This window comes from Gallinula chloropus, assembly GCF_964237585.1.
Source record: "Gallinula chloropus genome assembly, chromosome: 5".
NCBI classification, from domain to species: domain Eukaryota; kingdom Metazoa; phylum Chordata; class Aves; order Gruiformes; family Rallidae; genus Gallinula; species Gallinula chloropus.
In genome coordinates, this window is record NC_140090.1 from 68029790 (window position 1) to 68050757 (window position 20968).

Sequence of the window (20968 nt, forward strand, 5' to 3'; positions counted from 1 at the left end):
GGGTGCTGCCAAAGTCTGTTTGGTTTTTTTTTGTGGGGGTTATGGATAGAGCAACTCTCAGATGATATGTCAGAGCAACAGCGTTTGTGTGAGGAGCAGGATTTTGTGATTCGGCTGTTCCTGTGCTGAACAACCTCCCATTTCTGCTCAGACTGCCCCACTGGAGCTGACAGGGTGGAGAAGGTCCAGCCAAAAAGAGACTGCTGGGTTTTTACTGGCTTTATTTTTCAGCCGGATCTGTGGTTGGGAAGGGGCAGATGTATGAAAACTTTGACAAAAGAGGGAGAACAGGAGGTTAGGGCCTTGTAACGTACATGTAAATTGATTGAAACATTCAAGAAACCACAAGCCCAGAGTGGGCTGCAGGCGGAAAGGGCAGGACTCCTTACATGAGCTCTTAGACTCCAAAACCCCCTGAAACCTGATGGATCCTGGTAGGTGTAGTTGCAGGGCCCAGGTTTTATTTTCTAGTGTGGCGAGGAGGAAGTGAACAAGATGGTCATCGGAGCCAGATGTGCTCCAGCTGTTGGTGTCAGTCTGAGGTACCAAGTGGCTGGAAACAGTTACTCAGGGTGCTTGGGTCTGGACGCCGGAAACTTTCTGGGGTGTTGCAAATTCCTGTGCTCTCCCAGAGTGCCCTGGCAGTGCCCTAGTGCTGGTGCTCCGGAGTTGGTTGCTCAAAGAGTGTTTGGTGCTGGGTGGGCTTGTGCTGGGGTCTGCAGCCCTGTGACAGGGATGGCTCAGCAGCAGGGTGAATTCTGGCATTGATTTATAAACAACCCCAAATCAGGATGTTTTCCCCCTCAAATCAAAAGAGGGTTTCAAAAGAGCTCCTCTCTCACCCCCCTGATGGCGAGAAGATGCAGACCTTGTCCTTCATAAACACAGAGCTGAGGCTTGTGACTCCTCCTGGCTCTCCTTGCTCCCAGGCAAAGGCTGCCTGGACTGCCCTCCCTCCCGAAATCTGTCCAGGGAGGGCTGCTGGCCAGCATTTGCACCCAGGCCTGGGTGGGGATCTCCTCTCCCTCCCTTCCCAGCAGAGAGAAAAAGGATTTCTTGAGCTGCTCGCTGCCCCGAGGGTCGGGACGCGCCCGCAGCCCCAGCAGCTCTCAGAGCCTGTCTCTCTGTCTTGCTCCTGCACCACCCAAAAGCATCTGCTGTTCCTGCCCAGAGCAGCACAGGAGCATGTTTTCCCTTCTTGCAGGGTCAGCTCACCTGACACTGGCCCTTGCTCCTTGCCTGCAACATGCTGCAGAAGTAGCTTTGATGTTCCTGGCACCTCTGTTTTGGGGGCACATTGTCCATACTGAGCACCCTGTATCAGGAAGGCTCCTGCCTCCAGGACCTGTGAGGCTGCTGGTGCAGAGGGGATGCTTCTGAAGCTGCCAGCCTCATTTCCCTCCTCCTTAATCCCCCTTATCCCCCTTTTGCCCTCGACACAGCTCTTTGTCCCTGCTCAGAGGACACTGGCTGCAGTGGCAGCCAGGCTGCAGCTTGAAGTTGGGGTCTGGAAGTGGCAGGGAGATCCCCTGCCTCCTGCCCCTGTGTGTACAGGAGGCACGGCTGCACATAACCCCGCCGGCAGCGGGGAGCAGGGCAGCACAGAGGCTCAGGGAGGCAAATTTACATCCTCAAGGTCTTTTTGAAGGTCGCTTTCTGATGGAGAATAGGTCCCTGCTTCCTGGCCTCCAGAAATCCCACTGCTGGCCCCGTGCAACACAATGCCTCGTATTTTCCTTTTATTAATGAGTTCTTCCTTTCTACTGGATGTAAACAAGGGGAAGAGCTGACCAGGGCTGGGGGCACCCGCAGCAGTCTGGGATCTGCTGGCATAAGGCCGTGGGAGTTAGTGTGGTCTGCCATGCCTGCCATCCTGGGGTGCCACAGGGTTGAGGATGGACATGAGTACCGCTGAGCAGACGAGACTCGTCACTCTGAGGAAACCTCTGGCTGCTGTGTGCAAGCCGAGCTGAGCCAGGGTAAGGGTACCCTGTGCTGGGGTGGGCATCAGAGGTGGGATGTGGGGCTTTGTAGCTGGGGTACCCAGTGGAGGTGGGGCATGGGGTGAGAGCAGAGCAGGGAGCTGCTTTTGTGAGAGGCAACCCTTGCATCCTGTTCCCCCCAAGTCAGCAGTGGATGTTTGGCCACTAGCCCTTTTCCATGAAGCACCAGTTCTCCCAGTGCTTGGGGGTTCCCTGGATGCTAGCACAGGGGTCTCTTTGATGCCCATGTGCTGTGTGGCCACTGCTCCCATCCCTTCCTAGGGAGGGCAGCTATTAATATCCCAGGCACTGTTTCCCCTCCCCTCTTCCTTCCCCTGCTGGGGATAACCCAGCCCAATCCCTACATAGGGAGCACCGTGAGAAAAGCCAAACCCCAGAGTGGCATGTGTGTGCTCCAGGCTGGCTGGGGCTGGCGAGGCCTCCTGCTCTGGCCTGAGACCTCCCCTCCTGCCTGGTGCTTACTGTAAACGTATGCAAGATGAAACCCCAAGCAGAAAACATTTCCTTCCTGTCCCTGTAAGCGAATCAGCCTCCTGTGAATGCTGTGGGGGCTGCGGGGAGTATAAAAGAGCTGCTTTTGCCTTGGTCTGGTCAGCAGGAGACTGTAGTGGGGGCTGGGAGGGATGCTCCAGGGGCTTGGGCTGCAGGGACTGGTCCTCTCGGGCTGCGGCAGTGCAGAATCTCATGATTTGAGGTCCTGGTTTTAGGGGGCACTGGGGGGCTGTGCCCCAGAGCTGCGTTGGTGTTGAGGTGCTGGTGTGTTGGCAGGTGGGGGATGCTTTCAGGAGAGATGAGAATAGCTGGTCATGTGGGTTTTTCTCAGAAAACCGTACAGCTGATGGCAAGCAGGGCTGGGGAGCAGGAAGCCTGCGAGTGGGAGGCACGTGGAGGCGAAAGGTTGCGTTCGCCGCCTCAGTCCAGGGCTTTTGGTGCATTAAAATTCAGCCGCTGTGACTTCAGACCCGTCTCCAGCAACGTGCCGGGACGTGGGTCTCAATGGGGGCCCTTGATCCCAGTCCCTGGGCTGAGCTGCAGGTGTCTGGAGCCATTCCCGCGACAGGCATCTGCCCTTCGCAGCTTCCTTGCTCCGGTTCCACCTTCCTCCTCCTCCTCCTCCTTGCCCTTCCTCCCCCTCATGCTCCGAGCTGTTCCCTCTGTTCTGGCTTTCCGGTGGCTGCAAACAATGTCCTTATTCACTCAGAGGCTGGGATTTGGCGGCGAGGGGAAGGCCTGGGCGCAGAGGAGAAGGAAGGAGGGAGGCAGAGAAGTGAGCACGCCTGTCCTGGGCCAGCCGTCCAGCTGTGGTTAAAGGCACTCTGTGGGGCAGGGGGTGCTCTGCTCCCCCCGGCTTCCTATGGGAACGAGGGATGTGCACTCTTGTGGCTTGTCCACCTTGCCTCCTCCAATCCTGCGGTGGGTTTCAGCCCAATTTTCTGAGACTTGGCATCCTCCTAGTGTCCTGCAGGTCAGTGTGCAGGGATGGGGTTGCTCTCTGTGGGAGAATTGCCCTGAAGGATGCACAGCACATATCAGACATAATAGAAGCTCCATGGACTTCATTTCCCCCATGAAGACAGTGAGGCTTTTTGCTGCTCCCATTCTGCTTTAAACCAGAGCTCTTGTCAAGTTGTGGGACACCTCTGGCTTTGGGGAAGCTGCCGGGCTCTGTCTTGACCCTGCTGGGAATCAGGCAAGAGCTAAGAATCAGTGAGAGCTCAATCCCCAGGGGAAGGGGGCTGGCTCTCCCCAGGAGGCACTCAGGGACCTCTGGCCATCCTTGGAGCAGCAAAACCTTGGGGCATGCCAGGGATTTTGCTGCCCCAGTGTCTGTCCCAGGGCCACGGGCTGCTGGGGGATGAGAGCATTGTGCTCCAGCCGGGGCACAGGCATAATCCCCCTGTACAGCACCCTCAGACTTAACAAATCTCTCCTCTGTGAGAGGACAGGGGTAAAGCTGGCCTAGGAAAACCAAGGAGACCTCTTGCCTGTGGATTTCTCCCTGCATGGGAGGTTTTGGGTGGGTGTGAGCCTACACCCCAGTGCACCCCTTTGCAGTGGGGAGTTTCCCGGCTGACTGAGCTGGACCCATGCGTGCAGCACCACCCTGGCTTGCAGCACTGCAGCCCTGCAGTGACTCTCAGATGAGGAGCCTGGACGCCTCATATTGTCTGAGCTCTTCAACTTTTGATGACCATCTTTCTGTCTTGTGGCTGCAGATATTTAATCTTGCTGAAGTTCTGCTCTGTCGGGGCAGCCCTGTCCTCTGACAGACATCCCCCTGTCTTCTGCCATGGTGGGGGGTGGATGTGTCCTACACAGGAGTTGGACCAGTGCAGAGCTGCCCGTGTGCAGGTTTGGGGAGGACAGACTGGGAGATGCAGTGAGTGTATACTGGCCCAGCATAGTTTCCCCAGCCATGGTTTCCTCCCAGCAAGCTCTGGGCTGATGCTGATGGGCAGCGAGCCTTTCCCCGTCATGATCCATGGAGACCAGCTGTGGGGTCCTCCCTGGCATGAGACCTTGCAGAGCTTGCTTTGCACCCTGTAGAGGTGGCCCTCAGAGTGGCATTTGTCTCCAGTGCATGACCTTGGTACCCCAAACCCACCTGACTTGCCACAGTGGCTCCCCAGGATGCACCGCGCTCCCCGGGCAGTAAGCGAAGGATAACCTCCGCTTGTTTCTCCATCCACCTTCAGTGGCCCTGCTCCTGCATGGGGTTGATGCCCATGGTGTGAGCTCTTAGAGCTCAGCCTTCCCCCCACTTTGCTTGCAACTCCAGCAGAATTAAACGTGTCCAGCAGCCAGCCCCACCTTGCTCGGGCCTGCGGGGTTGGTGTGGACCAGCCGCTTACCCCAGCCACAGATTAACTTATTAATTAATTAGATGAGTTCACTCTCAGCTAGTGTTGGAATACAGAGCATTTTTGGTGGCTGTTTCCCAAACTGGCGGCGTGTCTCGGAAAAGACAAACTGGGATCATGGAGTTGTTTGGAGCCCAGGAAGGGCGCCTGTACAGAGAGAGCTGAGGTTCTCCCAGCATCAGGGTCACGCATGAAATATGAGAAATTACCCTGAGAAATTCTGATCCTGGAGGAGGAGGAGGAGTTCATGACTTCAGAAATACCAGATTTGGGAGGGGATGGAAAGGAAGGGATATATTTTCCTTTTCAAAATACCTTAGGAATTCAGCTCGTGCTGTGGAGACAATGAGATTCACCCCTTGGTGCCAGAAGGGGTAGTTCATACCCGTGCATCTTGTTACAGTTTTGGTGGCTGTGGGTGGAAAGCCCTCCCGTCCCCTTGTAATCCTGGGCACGTAGGATTTTTAAATCACCCTAAAATCAAGAGAGTGGCTCAAATGTGAGACTTAAAGAAAATGCTGCGTGTCCTCTTTTCTCGCTGATTTCTGTGGCTTTAGGCTGGGTTCTGGTCACTTTTTCCAGCTGTGCAGGGCTATTAAATTAGCTTCTGTGTATATAAGGTTATTTTTATATATACATTTCTGTTTGTATTTGGGATTTCACATAAATGTATGATTTCACGAGCGGAGCAGTGTGAGGTTTGTTACAAAACACAAAGGTTGGCAGCTCTGCCACAGCAGCTGCAGGGCAACGGGAAGGGGACGATGGTACGTGCATGTCCGGGGCTGTTTGGTTCATCCCTTGAGGGTCCCTCACACTGGTGGGGCTGGCAGGGTGGCCTCCACCCTCCGGGCATCTGGCAGTGGTGGGGAAACTTGCCTTTCCCCCCCCCCTCCAAGAACAGGCAGCGTCAGGAGGGAGAGCAGGGGCTGCCTCAGGGTGGCCCCACGTCAGACACCTGATGCGTGTGCCGAGGTGGAATGGGGATTTGGCTTCTGCCTGGTGAGCTGTGGGCCTTGGGTCACGTCCTGTGTTCTTCCCTGCCCCAGCTGTGGGCTGTGGGAGGCAGGCAGGGACTCTGCTTCTGGGGACTCTGTGGGACTCCTCCGTCCTGGACTGGTGTGGGGTGGGTCTGCCTGCTCGCAGTGGAGACAGCAAGTCTCTGCTGGAGGGAGGAGGCGCAGGGAAGGGCTTGGTGAGAAGGCTCGCTATGTCTCTTGGCTCTCCAGCTCGGAGAGCGAGAAACAGCCTGTGCTGCAAAACCTGCCTCAGGTCCCAGGCTCCACTGGCCTCCTGCAAGCAGGGATGTGGAAAGGCATCTCCTTCCCTGCACTGGGTGGCTTTCCCATCAGTTGGCTGTGGTTTCAGTGGGGAAATTCCAGCTTGCAGATGCCAGGGCAGGACTCAGAGCAAGGTGTGCTCTGCTTTGCTCTGGGCCTGTGCAGAGGGATGTTGTAAACTGGAATTTCAGCTAGTGGTGTTTGGGAGATGGTCATGTTGACATGCACCTGCCCGTGCCACTGCCGGAGCAGGCTGCTGCCCACTGTCCCTCTGCTTGGCTGCATGGGGCTGCTGTCCACCCACCCCACAGCTCTGCCTGGTGCAGGACCCAAAACCCCGTCTGAACCCCCAGAAAAGCCACCAGCAGCCCCTCAGCTGGGCCTGGCTGCTGGCACAGAACCTGGGATGCAGTTCCTGCGTGTTCACCAGGCAAGCAGAGCTCCTGCCTGTTCACCTGCTCCCCAGAGCTCAGTTCCCACCGCAGTTAACCCAGGAGCAGGTTGCAGCCTCCCAGCACTGCAGCAGTGCAAGTGATGACCCTTTTACCATGAAAACAGAAGACTTTTAATCTATGCATCAAATCTCCCACCTGTTCCTCTGGTCTTCAAAAGAGCGATGCCCTCTGACGCTCACAGCACCGTGCTTCTGCATCCATGCCCACCCCCCGCCCTGGGGTCTGCATCGCTGTCGCTGCCCTTCAGACCCTGTTTCAGCGGGTGTGCTGTCTGTGTGTCTGTCCACGTGTGTGTGGGTGGGTGTTCACACACACGTGGGCACCGGGCATGCATGTGGAGCGTGCCTGTGAGTGGGCAGCTGGGTTTTTTTAGCTCCTGAGTGTTGTTAGTGGTAGGAGCCCGGTGGCAGCGAGGCTGGAGGTGCCTGAGACCTTAAGAAAAACAACAGGAGGGAGGAGGCTTCGCATTCCTGCTCCCGAATTGAGTCGGAGGTGACAGCCTTTCCCTGCGATGCAATTAATCCCGGCAGCGCCTCTGCCACCCTCCCCCTCCCGCCTCGTCCAGGAATTAATTACTTGATGATAAATCCCCGAGCGGCGGTTTATAACAGCAATAATCCCCTCCAAACGCACCCGCGCTGCCGGTTTCTTCCCATCTCGCCCCTGTCATTGACAGTCTCTAACGCCACGTCTCCGTGCCAGGCGAAGCCCTTCTCCTCGCCCTGCCAGTGTGCCAGGTTTCTCCTGGCACAGATCAGGAGCTGATTTGGAGGGGTGTTTCGGGAAGCCCTGCCCTTAGCTCCGGGAGACAGAGCCCTTCTCTCATGGACAGTGGGCTTCATCCTGGCTGAGGAGGTGTGCAGGAGCTTGGTGCTCGTGCTGAGAACTGGGGATAAGGTTTTGTCCCAGTTATTAGGCTGCTGGCTCAGCCCCAAGGAGTGGGGGCCGGGGGCTGGCAGTGTGATGGGGGGAGGCCCTGTTCCTCCTCTCTCTGTCCCTCCCAATTACGCTGACGCTGGCTCTGGGGCTTGTCACAGAGGCAGGGAAGGGAGAAAGGATTTGGCATGGCATACAGGGGCGTGAGGGGGTGTCAATGTCTCGCCGAGCCTGCCGGCGATGGGTGATGGGTCTTGAAACGGTGCTGCCATAGTGGGAGACAAGCCTCTCCGCGTGTCCCTCAGGGTCTCCAGGACTTGGCAAGGGGGGTGGCCCCATCCAGGGGACCCAAATCAAGCTCCCCAGCTGATAAGGCAGCCCCACACATGTGGCCCCTGCACGGCCATTGAAATAGCGAGGTTTCCAGCTCCACCAGCCACGCGCAGGCTTTCAGCGCGGCGATGGCATCCCACTGGGAAGAAGCCCTGTCCCTCCCAATCCGCGTGGTCAGAGCTGGGGCAGGCAGTGCCGAAGCTTCCCAGGGCGTGCTGGGCTCTGACGGCTGCTTTTCTCTCCTGTCTCTGCAGAAGATGCTGATGAAGCAGCAGGACCGCCTGGAGGAGCGGGAGCAAGACATCGAAGAGCAGCTCTACAAGCTGGAGTCGGACAAGCGGCTGGTGGAGGTAAGTGATGCTTCACCCTGCTACAGCCAGCGTCAGGGACTGTCACCCCATGGCGCCATGGGGACAGGCTCCCAGGGTGCAGGAGGAGGGAAGGTACACAGGAAGAGCAGCCACCCAGACCTGCTGTCTCCATTCCTGTGCTGGCAGTTGTGCTTTTGGGAGACGAAACGTGGGTTGCCCTACAGCCTCGTGGGTCCTGGCATGAGTTGGGAGGCGAGGACCAAGGCTGTCCTTACGTGCCAGGTGGCTCTGCTGCCTCAGCTCAGCACAGCCTTCCTCGGGCCCCCTTCATCCAGTGTGGGAGGGGAGGGTCTGGAGGTGTGAGACCCTGTAATAAACATCTGAAATACCCAGGAGGTGGAAGAGATACAAGTGGGTGTTTGTGGGGACATGGGTGAAACAACATCAGCTTGTGGTTCTTAAAGCCTCTCAGCCAGAGCATGGAGGGGAGGGCTCTGCAGCGTGGCGTGACACCACTCTGGGGTGGGGATGAGAACAAGGACAGGGGTGAGGATTGGGATGGGAATGGGGATGAGGATTGGGATGGGCAGGTTTTTTCAAGGGAGCGCACTTGCCTTAGTGGTGCAGCAGGTTGTTGCTTGGTATTAGCTTTCCGGAGGCAGTCTCTACCCCAGGAGGTAGATCCAGGGGATCCACTGTATCAGCTGAACCTCTGCAGCTCTGGTGGGTCTACCGACACGTTGGGGTCCCACATGGCAGCTGACCACACGTTGGTCTGTGTGGGCATTGCAGGAGAGCGGAGCTGTGGTGCAGCTCTTGGGTGGCACTCACCCCTGCCAGGGAAAGGACCCAGGCATCCTGCACTGTCATGGTGGAGGTTAGAGGGCACAGAGAGAGGGGCTGACCCCGCTCCTCTCCCCCAGGAGAAGGTGAGCCAGCTGAAGGACGAGGTGCGCCTGCAGTACGAGAAGATGCACCAGATCTTGGACGAGGACTTGCGGAAGACCATGGAGATCCTGGACAAGGCCCAGGCCAAGTTCTGCAATGAGAACGCGGCCCAGGTCCTGCATCTCAATGAGCGAATGCAGGAAGCCAAGAAGCTCCTCAGCTCGGTCCAGGTCATGTTTGACAAAACTGAGGATATCAACTTCATGAAGGTGAGATGAGCTGCCTGTGCTGGGGGTGGGAGGGGGGCAGGGGGAGGTCTGCTTGTGGAGCGGGCTGGGGGCACCAACGGGGACTTGCTGGTGCCTCCAGAGGGGCCAGCAGTGGGGGAAGGTGAGGAGCAGCGGGGCAGGGTCAGTGGTCTGGTCGCAGCTTCACAGAGATGCTACAGCTGGAGATGGGTCTGGGGCATTCTGTGCCAGCAGGAGGGGGGAAGGGGTCCCAGCACCCCTGGGCAGCCTGTCTCTGCCTTGGGGCTGTGGCAGGTGGCACCAAAAGGGCAGGTGGTCACTGGAGCAGGGACTGTCCTTACTGACCAGGTCTTCTCCTTCCCCTTTTAGAACACCAAGTCTGTGAAAATCTTAATGGACAGGTAAGTGCAATGGGGCAGGCATGTCTGAGGGGAAGGGGGGCTGTCCTGGGAGCAACAGCATGGGGTCTGTCTGGAGGAAGAGTAGGTCCAGGGATGCTGCAGGGCCTGGGAGAGGCATGCTCCATGCCTCAGTTTCCCTCTCTGCTTGGGAGGATGAAAAATCCTCTCCCTGGGCCATTGTATCAAGTCTTCCCCATGGATGAGGGGAAGCATAGCGCTGTGTTTGGGGCAGGGCAGAGTTGGGCCCCGGGACCCCAGCCAGGGTGGGACTGGTGGGTTGGGATGCTGGGCTCAGCCCAGCTCGCCTGGGGCAGAGGCAGGGCAGGGGCTTGAGGGCAGCGTGGGGCCAGCAGCGTGGAGGGACGAGCCAGACAGCTCCCCTCTGCCCTCCACACTGCTGCCCGAGGGAAGGCCTTTGGCCCTGGGAGGGGGTGTGTGTGTGTGTGTGTGTAAGATCTGTCTGACCCCCTCCTGAGCGTACATTGTCCCTCCCACCTCTCCTCTGCCCACGGGCACCAACAGGACCCAGAATTGTACAGGTGGCAGCCTGCCCCCACCCAAAATTGGCCACCTCAACTCCAAGCTCTTCCTGAACGAGATCGCCAAGAAGGAGAAGCAACTCAGGAAGTTGCTGGAAGGTGGGTGAAGCCTGGGGGGTGCTGGGGGATGGGGCACAGGACTTCCCTGTCTCCTGCATCCATGGCTGGGTGCCCTGCAGATCCCAGTACAGGAGGGTGGGGAAAAGTGTCAGAGCACAGCACTGTGGTCAGCGGGGTCAGGGTGTGGAGATGCCATGAAGCCAGCTCCGGGCGCTCCCCGGGACACTTCCCTTGGCTTGTGGCATGGCTGCATTTTGGGATGACGCAGGATGGAGGCTGGCCTTTGGAGGGAAACATCAGTGGAAAGCTGGGGGCCAGTGTGGTCCTGCAGCCCCCAGCCCACGCCTGAGCAGATCTGACCCACGGAGGCTTCCCAGTCCTCTCTCCTTGGGGTCCGGGCTTTGTGACCCAGGCTTTCCTGCTCTGACCCCGATACAGACTGCTGTCACAAGCTGTGCAGGGCCTCAGCCTGCCCACGCAGCACTTGGGGCTGCTTGGGGCCAGGTCCCAGAGCGGAACCCGCAAATTCACCCCCATACGCCCCTGTGCCCAGTTTGCTGCTGGCAGGGCAGGAGCTGGAGCACGTGCCTCGGGGCTCCTGTGCCAGTGTGAGCCAGCAGCCGGGGCGCCCCGGCGCTGTGCTTGACGCGGTCTCCCTCTCCTGTTCCCCTCCGCAGGTCCTCTGAGCACCCCCGTCCCCTTCCTGCAGAGCATCCCCATGTACCCCTGCACCGTCAGCAACTCCGGCGCGGAGAAGCGCAAGCACTCCACTGCCTTCCCCGAGGGCAGCTTCCTCGAGCCATCGTCTGGGACTGTGGCGAGCCAGTACATGAGCCAGGGCGCTTCGGCTGGCGAGGGGCAGTCCGCACAAGCCATGGTGCCTTGTAGCTCCACGCAGCACATAGTTGGACTTCCCAGCGGCCCGCAGCCGGTGCACTCGGGCTCCGTCTTCAACCCATCTCACTACCCCAACACCACGTCATCTCAGCAGTCTGTGCTCTCCCAGTACGGCGGGCGCAAGATCCTGGTCTGCTCCGTGGATAACTGTTACTGTTCCTCCGTGTCCAACCACAGCGGGCACCAGCCCTACCCGCGGTCGGGGCACTTCCCCTGGACGGTCTCCTCGCAGGAGTACTCCCACCCGCTGCCGCCCGCCCCCGCCGTCCCCCAGTCGCTCCCGGGACTTGCCGTGAGGGAATGGATTGATGCATCCCAGCAGCACGGGCGGCAGGATTTCTATAGGGTCTACGGCCAGCCGTCGGCGAAACACTACGTCACCAGTTAACCATCACACCCTGGAGAGTCCCGTTCCATGGCGCGTTCGGAGAGAAAAGTCTGGTTTGGTTTGGCTTTGCCTTTTCTTTTTTTTCCCCTCCCACCCTTTGAAATCAAACCCAGTTTTCCCCACCTCACACCCCTCCAGGATTTTGGGGAGGGTTGTTCTCTCATCTCTCTCTCTCTGTTTTTTCTTTTCTTTTTTTTTTTTTTTAAATCCCTTTCAAACAAAATAATATTTTTCTTCCTTTTAATTCCTTTTTTTTGTTGTTGTTTTAATTTAATTTTGGAAAGTCCTTGCTGCCCCTCGCTGGGAAAAGACGAGGGAGAAATTACCAAGAAGAAATTGATGGGGATTTCACTTGGGCGTCCGGGTCTGTGCGTTGCGCTCTTCCTCACTCCTCTCTCTGCCTTCGGAAAACTTCGGAAGGGACGATGGCACCTTCTCTCTTTCCATTTCTCCGAGTTCATTTCTTCTGCTTCAGTTCAGTTTTTCCCTTTCCCCACCCCTCTCTCGCCCTTTTTAACCAGAAGAAAAAAAAACCAACCTCATCCAGGAGTCGGTGTGCCCGGAGACTTGTAGATTTGGGGTTTGTTCCCCTATTTTTTTTTTTCTTTTTTTTTAAGACTGATTTGGTTATTTTCTTGTGTTCCGAGGCCGCTCCTCACGCAACATACTGGCGGGTTTTTTTCCTCCTCCTTTCAGAGATTTGTAAATACACAATGGCAGGAAATTTAATGCACAAAAACAGAAAAAAAAAAAAAAAGGGAAAAGAAACTTTAAAAAAAGAAGAAAAAAACCCAACAAAAAATCCCCCCCCCCAACACAACACACCCCCCCACCCCCACCCCCCGGATAAATAAATAAAGAAAAAAAATGAAAAAAAAACCCTGTTCTAGTTTTGAGGAGGGGAAGCGTGGCCCAAACGCGCCCCCCTCCCGCGTATCGCTGATGCAACTTCCTGTAACAAGCACTTTGTATAAAAAAAAAAGTGGACTTCCTGCTCTAAGGCACAGGTATTTATTCTGTAACCGATTTTAGAACACACACACAGAGAAAAAATATTCAAATAAATGTGATCACTTAGTGCAAACGCCTCGCTCTGCTCCAGCTCTTCCCCGGCAACGCCGGCTCCGGCAGAGGCTCCCACCTGCCTTCCGAGGGACCTGCTGCCTGCACCCGCCATGGCAGGGAGGGAGCTTCCCGGCGGGGCTGTTTCGGGGATGGGGTGGCAGCGGGTCCCACTGGGGAAGGGGGTCTCCGCTAGCGTCCGTCCCACAGCCCGGCCCCACGGAGAGGGATGCTGGAGCCGGGGCTCTTCGCTGTCTCCCAGCCGGTGAGGATGTGAGTCAGGCACGGAGCCGGCTGGGCCACATCCTGCCTGTGGCCTCCAGAACAATCCCCATTGTGGGATGGGGACAGGGACAGCAGCTTTCCTGCCTCCACCGGCATCCACCTTGTCGGCCTCGCTGCAGCCCCAGCACCCGGCCCTTGAGGCTTCGACCCACCCCATGGGGCAGTGTGGGTGCTGGCAGCACCCCGGGCCTTTGGTGACCCTTGTGGGGCTGCGGGCTGGCCTGACCCTGCACAGGGGCGAGCTCTTCGTCTGGGGAAAACGGGCTGACTTGACAGAGCGGAGCAGCGGCTTCGCGCCATCGGGGTTTTTCCAGCGCTCTGGTCGGGCCTGGCTTCATTTTGTGCTTTTCCTGGTTGCAAAATGCCCCTGGCTTGGTTCTGCTTTGGATTCCCCCCTGCCGATTCAGTGGGAAACAGGAAGGGGAGAGTCTCTCGTGAGCTGGAGGCAGGGGAGCAGCAGGTCTGGGAGAGGGGGATCTTCACAGCCCGCTCCCCCGTTCCACCCCGCGGGAGGCAGCAGCACATCCCTTGCAGATGGGGCCCCCTTTCCTTTCCAGGTGGTGCTGTGCAGGGGGCCAGCACCCTCTGCCCCGTGCACTCCCAGCCACCCTCCTGGTGGGTGCTGCCCCATGCAAGGCAGCAGAGCCCAGCAGCTTGTCCCAGTCCTGCCCAGGTGCTTCTAGAAACACCCACCCTGTGGGATAGCTGGGGGTTCCCGCTTGGTCACAAGCAAAGTGCCCTGGAGTGACAGGAGGGAGCGGGATGCTCCCTGCCTCTGCCATGGGCATCCCATGATGGCTTCCTCCTGTGACACCCCACTGGCTGCTGGTGGGGAGCCCCTGTGCTGAGGGGGACACTGAAGAGTGTCTGACACTGAAGGGTGACAGGAGTGACATCCCTCCTCACAGAGGGGGGGTCTTGGATGCCCAGCCGGGGGCCAGGGCCCACCCCAGGGTGCTTCCCAGCAATGGCCCTTGGCTCAGTGCCCTCAGGTTTGCTGTCCCAGCTGTCCTTCCTCATCACCCTCCTCTTCCTCCTTGACACAGCTGCCTCCTCCTGCAAGAGTGAGCAGCTGCTGGCCCCGGGTGGGCATTAAAGCACCTGTTGCCTATAGATGGGGGGATGCAGGCACAGCCCCTAACCCTGCAGAGTGACTCCCGAGGGCTTGGGATGTGTCCCCACCACAGGCAACCCCCACCCTGCGCCTTCACCAGAGGGAGCAGCCCCAGAACAACAGGTGCCCTTTGCTGTAGCCCTCAGACCCCCCTGGCTGGGAGGAGGACCCCGGTGTCCCCAGTATGCTGCTGGTGTCAGGGAGGGAGGCGATGGCCACCCCTGGGTCACCCCCTGATTAGTGGGGGAGACGAGGGTGGGGGGGAACACGTGCCCTTGCCCTGTTGGTTTAACGGTGTCCTGGGCTGCCAGGAGGGGAAGTGCCGATGCGGGTGCTCAGCAGGGTTTTATTGATGGATGGCTCTGTCCAGGGGGTGGGAAAAGCAGGGGGAGCAGAGGCACATCCATCCATAAACAGCTCGAGTTGTGAATGGAAAGAGACGGATTAGGAGCTGGGTGAAAACATGTCACACAGCGGAAAGAAAAATGAGCAGCTGGGCCAGACCAAATTGGTGTCTGATGAAGGACGTGGGGCCTGGTGGAAAAAGGATCCTGGGCCGGCGGTGCTGCTCAGGGGAGGCTGATGGGGAACAGCTGGAGCCGGACACGCACATCTGGTGGAGCAGGGTGAGGGGAGTGGCGGCGGCGCCGATAACCGGTGCACCTCTGGGCACCGTGCTCGGGTCGCAGGGCTGCGGCTCGTCCCCTGAGTCCTGCCTTGAGAGGCCAATGCTTCACTTTCGGGTTGATCCTGGGGAGGGGGCAATAGACCCACGGCCCATCCCTTGGCAGAGCTCTACCGGGGGGGCGGGGAGGGGGGAGGGGGGTTTGGGCTCTGCGATGCTGAGGGGTCCCCAGGTGGAGGAGCCTCTGCCTCTTCCACCATTTGCATAGATGTAAATAAGCAATCAACATAATGAGGACGAATGCAAACCAGGCTTTCCGTTTGCAACCAAGGCCTATTTTTAACCTTGGGAAAGGGCTTCAGCAGGGACCCGCAGGCCCTGCTCCCATACCTGTCACCACATCCAGCTGTGGGGTGCTCACACCCATCCCTCACCCCGAAGTGCCACCGACCTCACGGCTGCGGTCAGCACTTGCCACACTCCACTTCCGTTCCCCAAGGAAACAGAAATCATGCAGCCCTGTGGGAAGACAGACACCACACCCTGGCTCATGGGAGCCCTTTTGGGCATCTCTCCCACCCCCAAACCTCAGGTCCCGCTTCAAGCTGGGGTGTAATGCCCGGGGAACCCCCCGGTGCCCTGGGAGCAAAGCTCCATGCTTAAACATGAGCGGTATATTTAGATGGCATCAATTTAAGTTTGCACATCAACCTTATAAATATGAAAGCCCATCTCGGCGAGATGTTTGAGATACCTCATCAGCCCTTGGAAAATATGCAGGAATATTAATTAGCCAGATTTGGGTATTATCTCGTAATGAATAAATGAAGAGACTTGCTGCCTAAGATGAATCACTGGCGGCTTGCTGGGGGTTTTTTTGTGAGCTTTTTTTTTAAAGTGTGTTTCTAAGGTAATTCGCTCTTTTTAACCCAAGGCCCATGGAGGGGCTCTGGGGATGCAGCAGTGCTGCCTCGGGGTGCCCATGACATGGCTGGGCCCTTATGGCTGATGCTTTACACCCCCTGATTTGGCCCCAGACGGAGGGACAAGGCTGGAGCCCTGCCCTGGCTGCAGCAGCCCCGGGCCCAGGATGGAAGTGAAAAGTGCAGGCTTAGTTCTTTAAAACTTATTTTTGGCTTCTTCCCCTCCTGCTCTGCTCCCCGGCTGCTTCGCTCCCTCCAGCCAGGCCAGGCCGGGAACTTCCCGGTTGCTGTAGAAACCCAGATGAAGGACACACTTCAAACGAACAGGCCAAACAAGAAATGGCTTTGTGTGCGCCTCAACGGCCGCTCTCCCTGCTGGGACCTTCTTTGGGGCCTGTGCTGAGCAGCAAGCGGAGGCTGGGGGTTCCCAGGAAAGGGGCTTTCGCAGTCTCCGTTGCCCAGGGGTTGCCCAGAGCATCACCGTGCCCATGGATGCAGCAGACATCTGGGTTTTGCCATGCTGGCCAGCTCTGGCACCCTCTCCCTATCCGGCATTAGAGCTGAGGCACCCCTGGGACCCCAAGGGGCATCACCACCCGCCTTGCAAGATTTTGGGGTGGCAGCGCAGTGTCCCGACGGAGAGAAGGGGCTTGGGGCTGCGCCTGGCCAGAGGTGGCAGGGATGGGGAGGCCAGTGAAAACCCTGAGGTGTGGGTCAGGTGGCCGAGCTGATGGGCCAGGCAGCAGAGCCGTGCTCAGCGGGTGCAGAGAAGAGGCTGGGAGGAGACGGGTCCAGCCTGACCCGCCAGCAGCCGCTGCCACCCCGGGAAGCCCCATCCGGACCCAGTCCCTCGGCACCCCCCGGCGCGTGGCGGCTGGCGGGGCCGGGGCGGCGCGTGGGTGTGGGGCGCTGCCGGCTGCCGGAGCTGCCATTGTTTGCCTTCAATCAAGATGTTTCAGGCGGAATCAAAAGCACCAACTGGGGAAATCATCATCACAAAAAATCTTGCGCCTGCAAAATAGGTCAAGTAAGACTCCAAAGAGAGAGAGCGTCTGATCTGCATTGCAAGGAAGAATAGCAACAGCTGTGATCTCCAGTATATATGGATGGGCTGGGGGGGGGGGATAAATATATATATCCATGCATATGTATAACCGCTTACAGCTGTTGGGCCGTATGTTCATTAGGGCCAACTGTTTTGGAGGCAGAGGGATCAGCGCTAATCGGGAAAGCGAGTTTATCATCACATTCAGAGGCAAAAGTGTCAGGAGCAACTGCAGCCCCCCCCCCCACCCCCACCCCCGGCCTGCAGCCTGCACCAGCTGTGCCACACTGAATGTGCTCGATTCAGCATCCACCCCCCCCCACCCCGGCCCCCACAGGGCTGTGAGACTTGTGGCTCCAGCCCTGGCCCCAAAAGTAGCTGCGAGATGCAGCCCTGGCCCCCTGCCTGGTCTCAGACCTGAGCGTCACCACTGTGTGCAGACTGTCTGCTGTGCCTCAGTTTCCCCATTCCCACAGAGCAGCCCCCGTGGCGTGGCCCCTTCGTTATCCCTGCCTGGCGCTGGCCTCACAGGTGCCAGCTATAAAAACGAACTCAAAATACATACAAATCCTCCTGCCTGACATCAGGCAGGGTGATGGAGCCGGGACAGGACAGCTGGCTGACCCAGCTGTGGCAGGCTGGGGACCACACAGTGTCCCCAGCCCGCAAATGATGCTCTCTGCATGGGGGGGACCCACTCCCCTGGGCTGTGTCCACCTTGGCACCCCAAGCTGCAGCAGCTTTTCTCCACCAGCCAGAAAAGCCTTAGAGCTTGCGGGCTCCAGCTCCCATCAGTACCGCAACGCAAAGGTTGCAAAGCCAAGCTGCAAGGTCAACTTCCATTAAAAATACCTCTCATCCCAATGATTTATTTGCAGGGCGTTCCTGCCAGCGCCTGATTCAGCTCAGACTTGGGGCCTTACCTCACCTGACAGCATCCCTTCCTTGTAGTATTATTTATTCAGGGTAGCGTTTGGCTGCCCAGCCATGCTGCCCGTGGGGCTGCAGCTCCGAGCTGCACCATCACGGCACATTGCTAGCAGAGGAGCTCCTTCCAACCCCTCCTCTTCCAACTGGGATTTTACTTGTGTTTTTTCCTGTTTTTCCCGTTAAAAAAGGATACAGGTATTAGTCAGCCAGCTGAATGGGTAAAGTGGAGGGGGCACACATCCCCCCCCACCACCCCATGCCATTCCCAGCAAGCCTTTCATGGCATTCCCCAGCCCGGGCACAGCCCCACTCCAGCTTTACAGGAGTTTTGCTTCCAGTCAGCCCCGGGAAGCGAAATAAGTGAACAGATTGCAATAAAAAATCCAACAAACCCAAATTCAGCCAACTGAGCCCGGAGCTGCAATTCAGCCAGGAGCCAATCACGAGGCCGCGGGCAGAGCTTGTTTCCACTTAAACAAAACAAAATACAAGAAAATTTAAAAAAAAAAAAAAAGCTTTGGTGCAGCAGCTGGGTGGGTACCCAGCTGGGTGGGCGACACGGTGAGGGCACGACCACAGCCATAGGTCCTGCTCTGGCAGAGCAGGGGGATGCCCACGTGGCTCAAAGGCGAAGGCTGAAACCCCCAGCTCCGCGGACGATGTCTCTGCCCTGATGAAAGCAGCCAGGCTGGGGGGCACATGGCTGTGAAGAGCAGGGAAACGCTGGTCAGAGAGGAACAAAAATCCCAGTGTTTATTCCTCCTCCAGGCTGGGGGTTATTATTATTATTGTTGTTTTCCTTTCTCTCCCCTCCCCACATCCCAGCCACGCCGGTCCTTGTCCTTTCGGGAGCAGTAAATTCATCGTGTGCATGTAAAGCGGGGCTGTGCGGCGAAGGGCGCCGGGCTCGCTCGCGCAGACGCACGCAAGGTCACACGCAGCCTCGCCATAAATTACGGCGTCTCCCACCGTAAACAGCAACAGGAGGGAGGAAGCGCGGCGGCTGCAGGGGCCGGGGGCCGCGGGGGCCAATACATAACGTCCTGACAACTCAAACAACTCTGGGGGTGTTCGCTTGCCAGAGGAGTATTTTTCGCATCCAATCCATTAGGCAAACAAGATGAAAAAGTGTTTCCTACTTCGCTGAAAAAACACCAGGGCTGGGTACAAAGCCTGCCTTAAAAAAATAGAGAAAAGAAATTAAGTGTGAGCATCTAGGATGGTTTTTTCCAGCGGCTCTGACAGCCTCCCAGGCACCCTGGCCTTGCAGGGCGCTGATGCTGTGAAGAGCACTAACGGTCTCCTGCTTTTTGGCTCGTCCTCGTGTTGCAGGAATGGTAAGGAGACAACCTAGTTGGAAAGAAACCACCCCAGAACTTGCTTCCCCCTCCAAACCCCACCTCACTGAACCAAACTCAGGTAATTCTCTGCTTTTCCTCTTCCCTTTCCCTGCCAGGCCGGTGGGACCGTGCCCACGACACGCCTGTTATTAACCTACCAAAGGATTTTTCGAAACAAGAAGTTTCCCCATCTCGCTGGCTGGCTTTTCCAAGAGCTTTGGACAAGTGAAGATATCCAAAGGGAAAAGGCTTCTTCCAACGGTTTTGACCCCTTCTAGTACCAGCGACGGTCTCTGCTGGGGAGATGGGGGGAGCGGTGGAAGAGCAGCTGCGCAGACTGAGTGGCAGCTCCGTGGGACGGCTCAGTCCTCGGCTGACCGCTGGAAAAACGAGCCCGCCGGAGAGGAAGGATCAGCCCCAAACACGAGTTGTCTTTCTACTAAATTTTAATTTATTTCCTTTTTTTTTTTTTCCCATTGACAAAGACATCTAAACCATACACGGAGTGACAACACGGCGCGGAACTGCAAACACCCCTTTTTGGGTGACATTCCAAAGGGAACACAACAGAGGGAGCTTCTGCGGGCGCCTCTGGCCTGGGATACAACAGCCGCCACCTTCTGCTTTTGCGGGGAGCGAGCCAGTGGGGCGGGGGCAGTTTGAGGGGGCTGCTGACACCCCAGAACCCCGGGACAGAGAGAAGTTGGGTGAGCAGTTACGTTTTCAGCAGCAAAAAGTCATCAGGGTGCAAGAAGCAGTACTGGGGGAGGGGGGGGAAGGGGAGAAGGTTGTGTGAGACTTTGGTGAGTGTCCTCTGAGGGCCAGGAGAGCCATTCCCTGATGGAGCTGCAGTGGGGGGAACACGAGTCCCCACGGCTGGCGCTTGCGGTCGGGGCAGGGGCTTGGACCCACGTGTCCTGGTATGTCCTTGGAGAATTTCACTTCTCCGCCATGCCTCCCCTCCAGAGAACACTCGGGGGGCAGGAGAGGCGTCTCTCATCCATCCCAAAGGTAAACCCGGGTGTAATGATGTGAAAGGGAGGCACAAGGAACTGCCCCGTGGGAGGGGAATTATAACCCCTGAGACAAACTTCCCGGGGCCTGGGGTGGGTCTGCCTGTCACTCCCAGCCTTCCAATCAAGCTGGGTGCCTTCCCACCAGCGATGCTCTAACCCAACCGCAAGTCACCGCGCCGACGGGGTGGCGTTTAATGGGCTGTGTTATGAGGGAGGTCAGGAGAGAGGAACACAACGGTCCCTTCTGGCCTTAAAAATCTATGAACTGATGTGACGTGTGGCAGAGCTCCACCCATACCAATGAGGGTGTTTGCACCCTCCCCCCCCAAGTCTCACCTAAAGGAGGGCAAAGAGTTGGCAGGACAAAGCTTTGCATACAGTTACCATGGACCAAACAGGAGGCAAAGGGCTGGGGAGAGGGGTAGAGGTTTGGCCAAGCAGCACAGGTGTTGTTTTGGGGGGTTAGGTGGGGCAGGCAGCTGTACAGGTGCTATTTAGCCAGGTGCTGCCAAGGGAGGAGAGCCCTGCAGAGGGTATAGGGAGCACAAATGCTTTTGGATAAGGTACAGCAGTGAGCAGAACCTCAAATCCTTTCACATCTCCCTCAGGTCGATGCACAGAGATGTTTTCCAGACAAAGAGCATTTCCAGCCACCCCTGCCAGGTGATTTACTTAAGTCAGGTCATTTTAACCCTGCCCCTCCACCCTCCCAGCACAGTTCTGTCACTGCCTTCCTCTCTCACTACCTGGTGCAGGTAAACCAAATTAATCTCCTGGATTATGAGGGAAGTTCTGGCTGGTACAGTCGCATGCAAACAACACACATAGCTGCATACAAACGTACTGAATGAGCCAGCAAACACCTCTGGATCCTGAGTTCAGCAAGGCAGTTGGTCCTTCCAAAGCGGAGCCACAGGAGAACTGCTGTATTTATTTATTTTATGGGTGTTTCCAGGTTTAACCAATGTGAGCCTAAAAAAACCGAATTACCCTTCTGGATGCTTTCTGGGTCCAGAACCGTGGCACCGGTGGGGTGCCACAGGGCAAGTTTGCCACAGCTGAAAATGTAGGGAGTGGGGAAGCACTAA

At 57.4% G+C, this 20968-nt stretch overlaps 1 protein-coding gene and 1 long non-coding RNA gene across 2 annotated transcripts; both read left to right on the forward strand.

Annotated features, from left to right (window-relative positions):
* Positions 1 to 8089: 8089 nt before the first annotated feature.
* Positions 8090 to 9644, forward strand: LOC311192928. The gene is made up of 3 exons (XR_014617361.1): positions 8090 to 8158; positions 9043 to 9276; positions 9625 to 9644. It is a non-coding gene; the product is annotated as an uncharacterized lncRNA (long non-coding RNA).
* Positions 9645 to 9648: 4 nt separating this feature from the next.
* LOC311192215 (E3 ubiquitin-protein ligase TRIM8-like) lies at positions 9649 to 12624 on the forward strand (the record flags this gene model as incomplete). Its single annotated transcript, XM_084264639.1, has 3 exons — positions 9649 to 9656; positions 10179 to 10294; positions 10933 to 12624. 3 exons carry the CDS (start codon positions 9649 to 9651, stop codon positions 11538 to 11540), a joined length of 732 nt encoding a protein of 243 aa, XP_084120765.1. The 3' UTR covers positions 11541 to 12624.
* Between the last annotated feature and the right edge of the window lie 8344 nt (positions 12625 to 20968).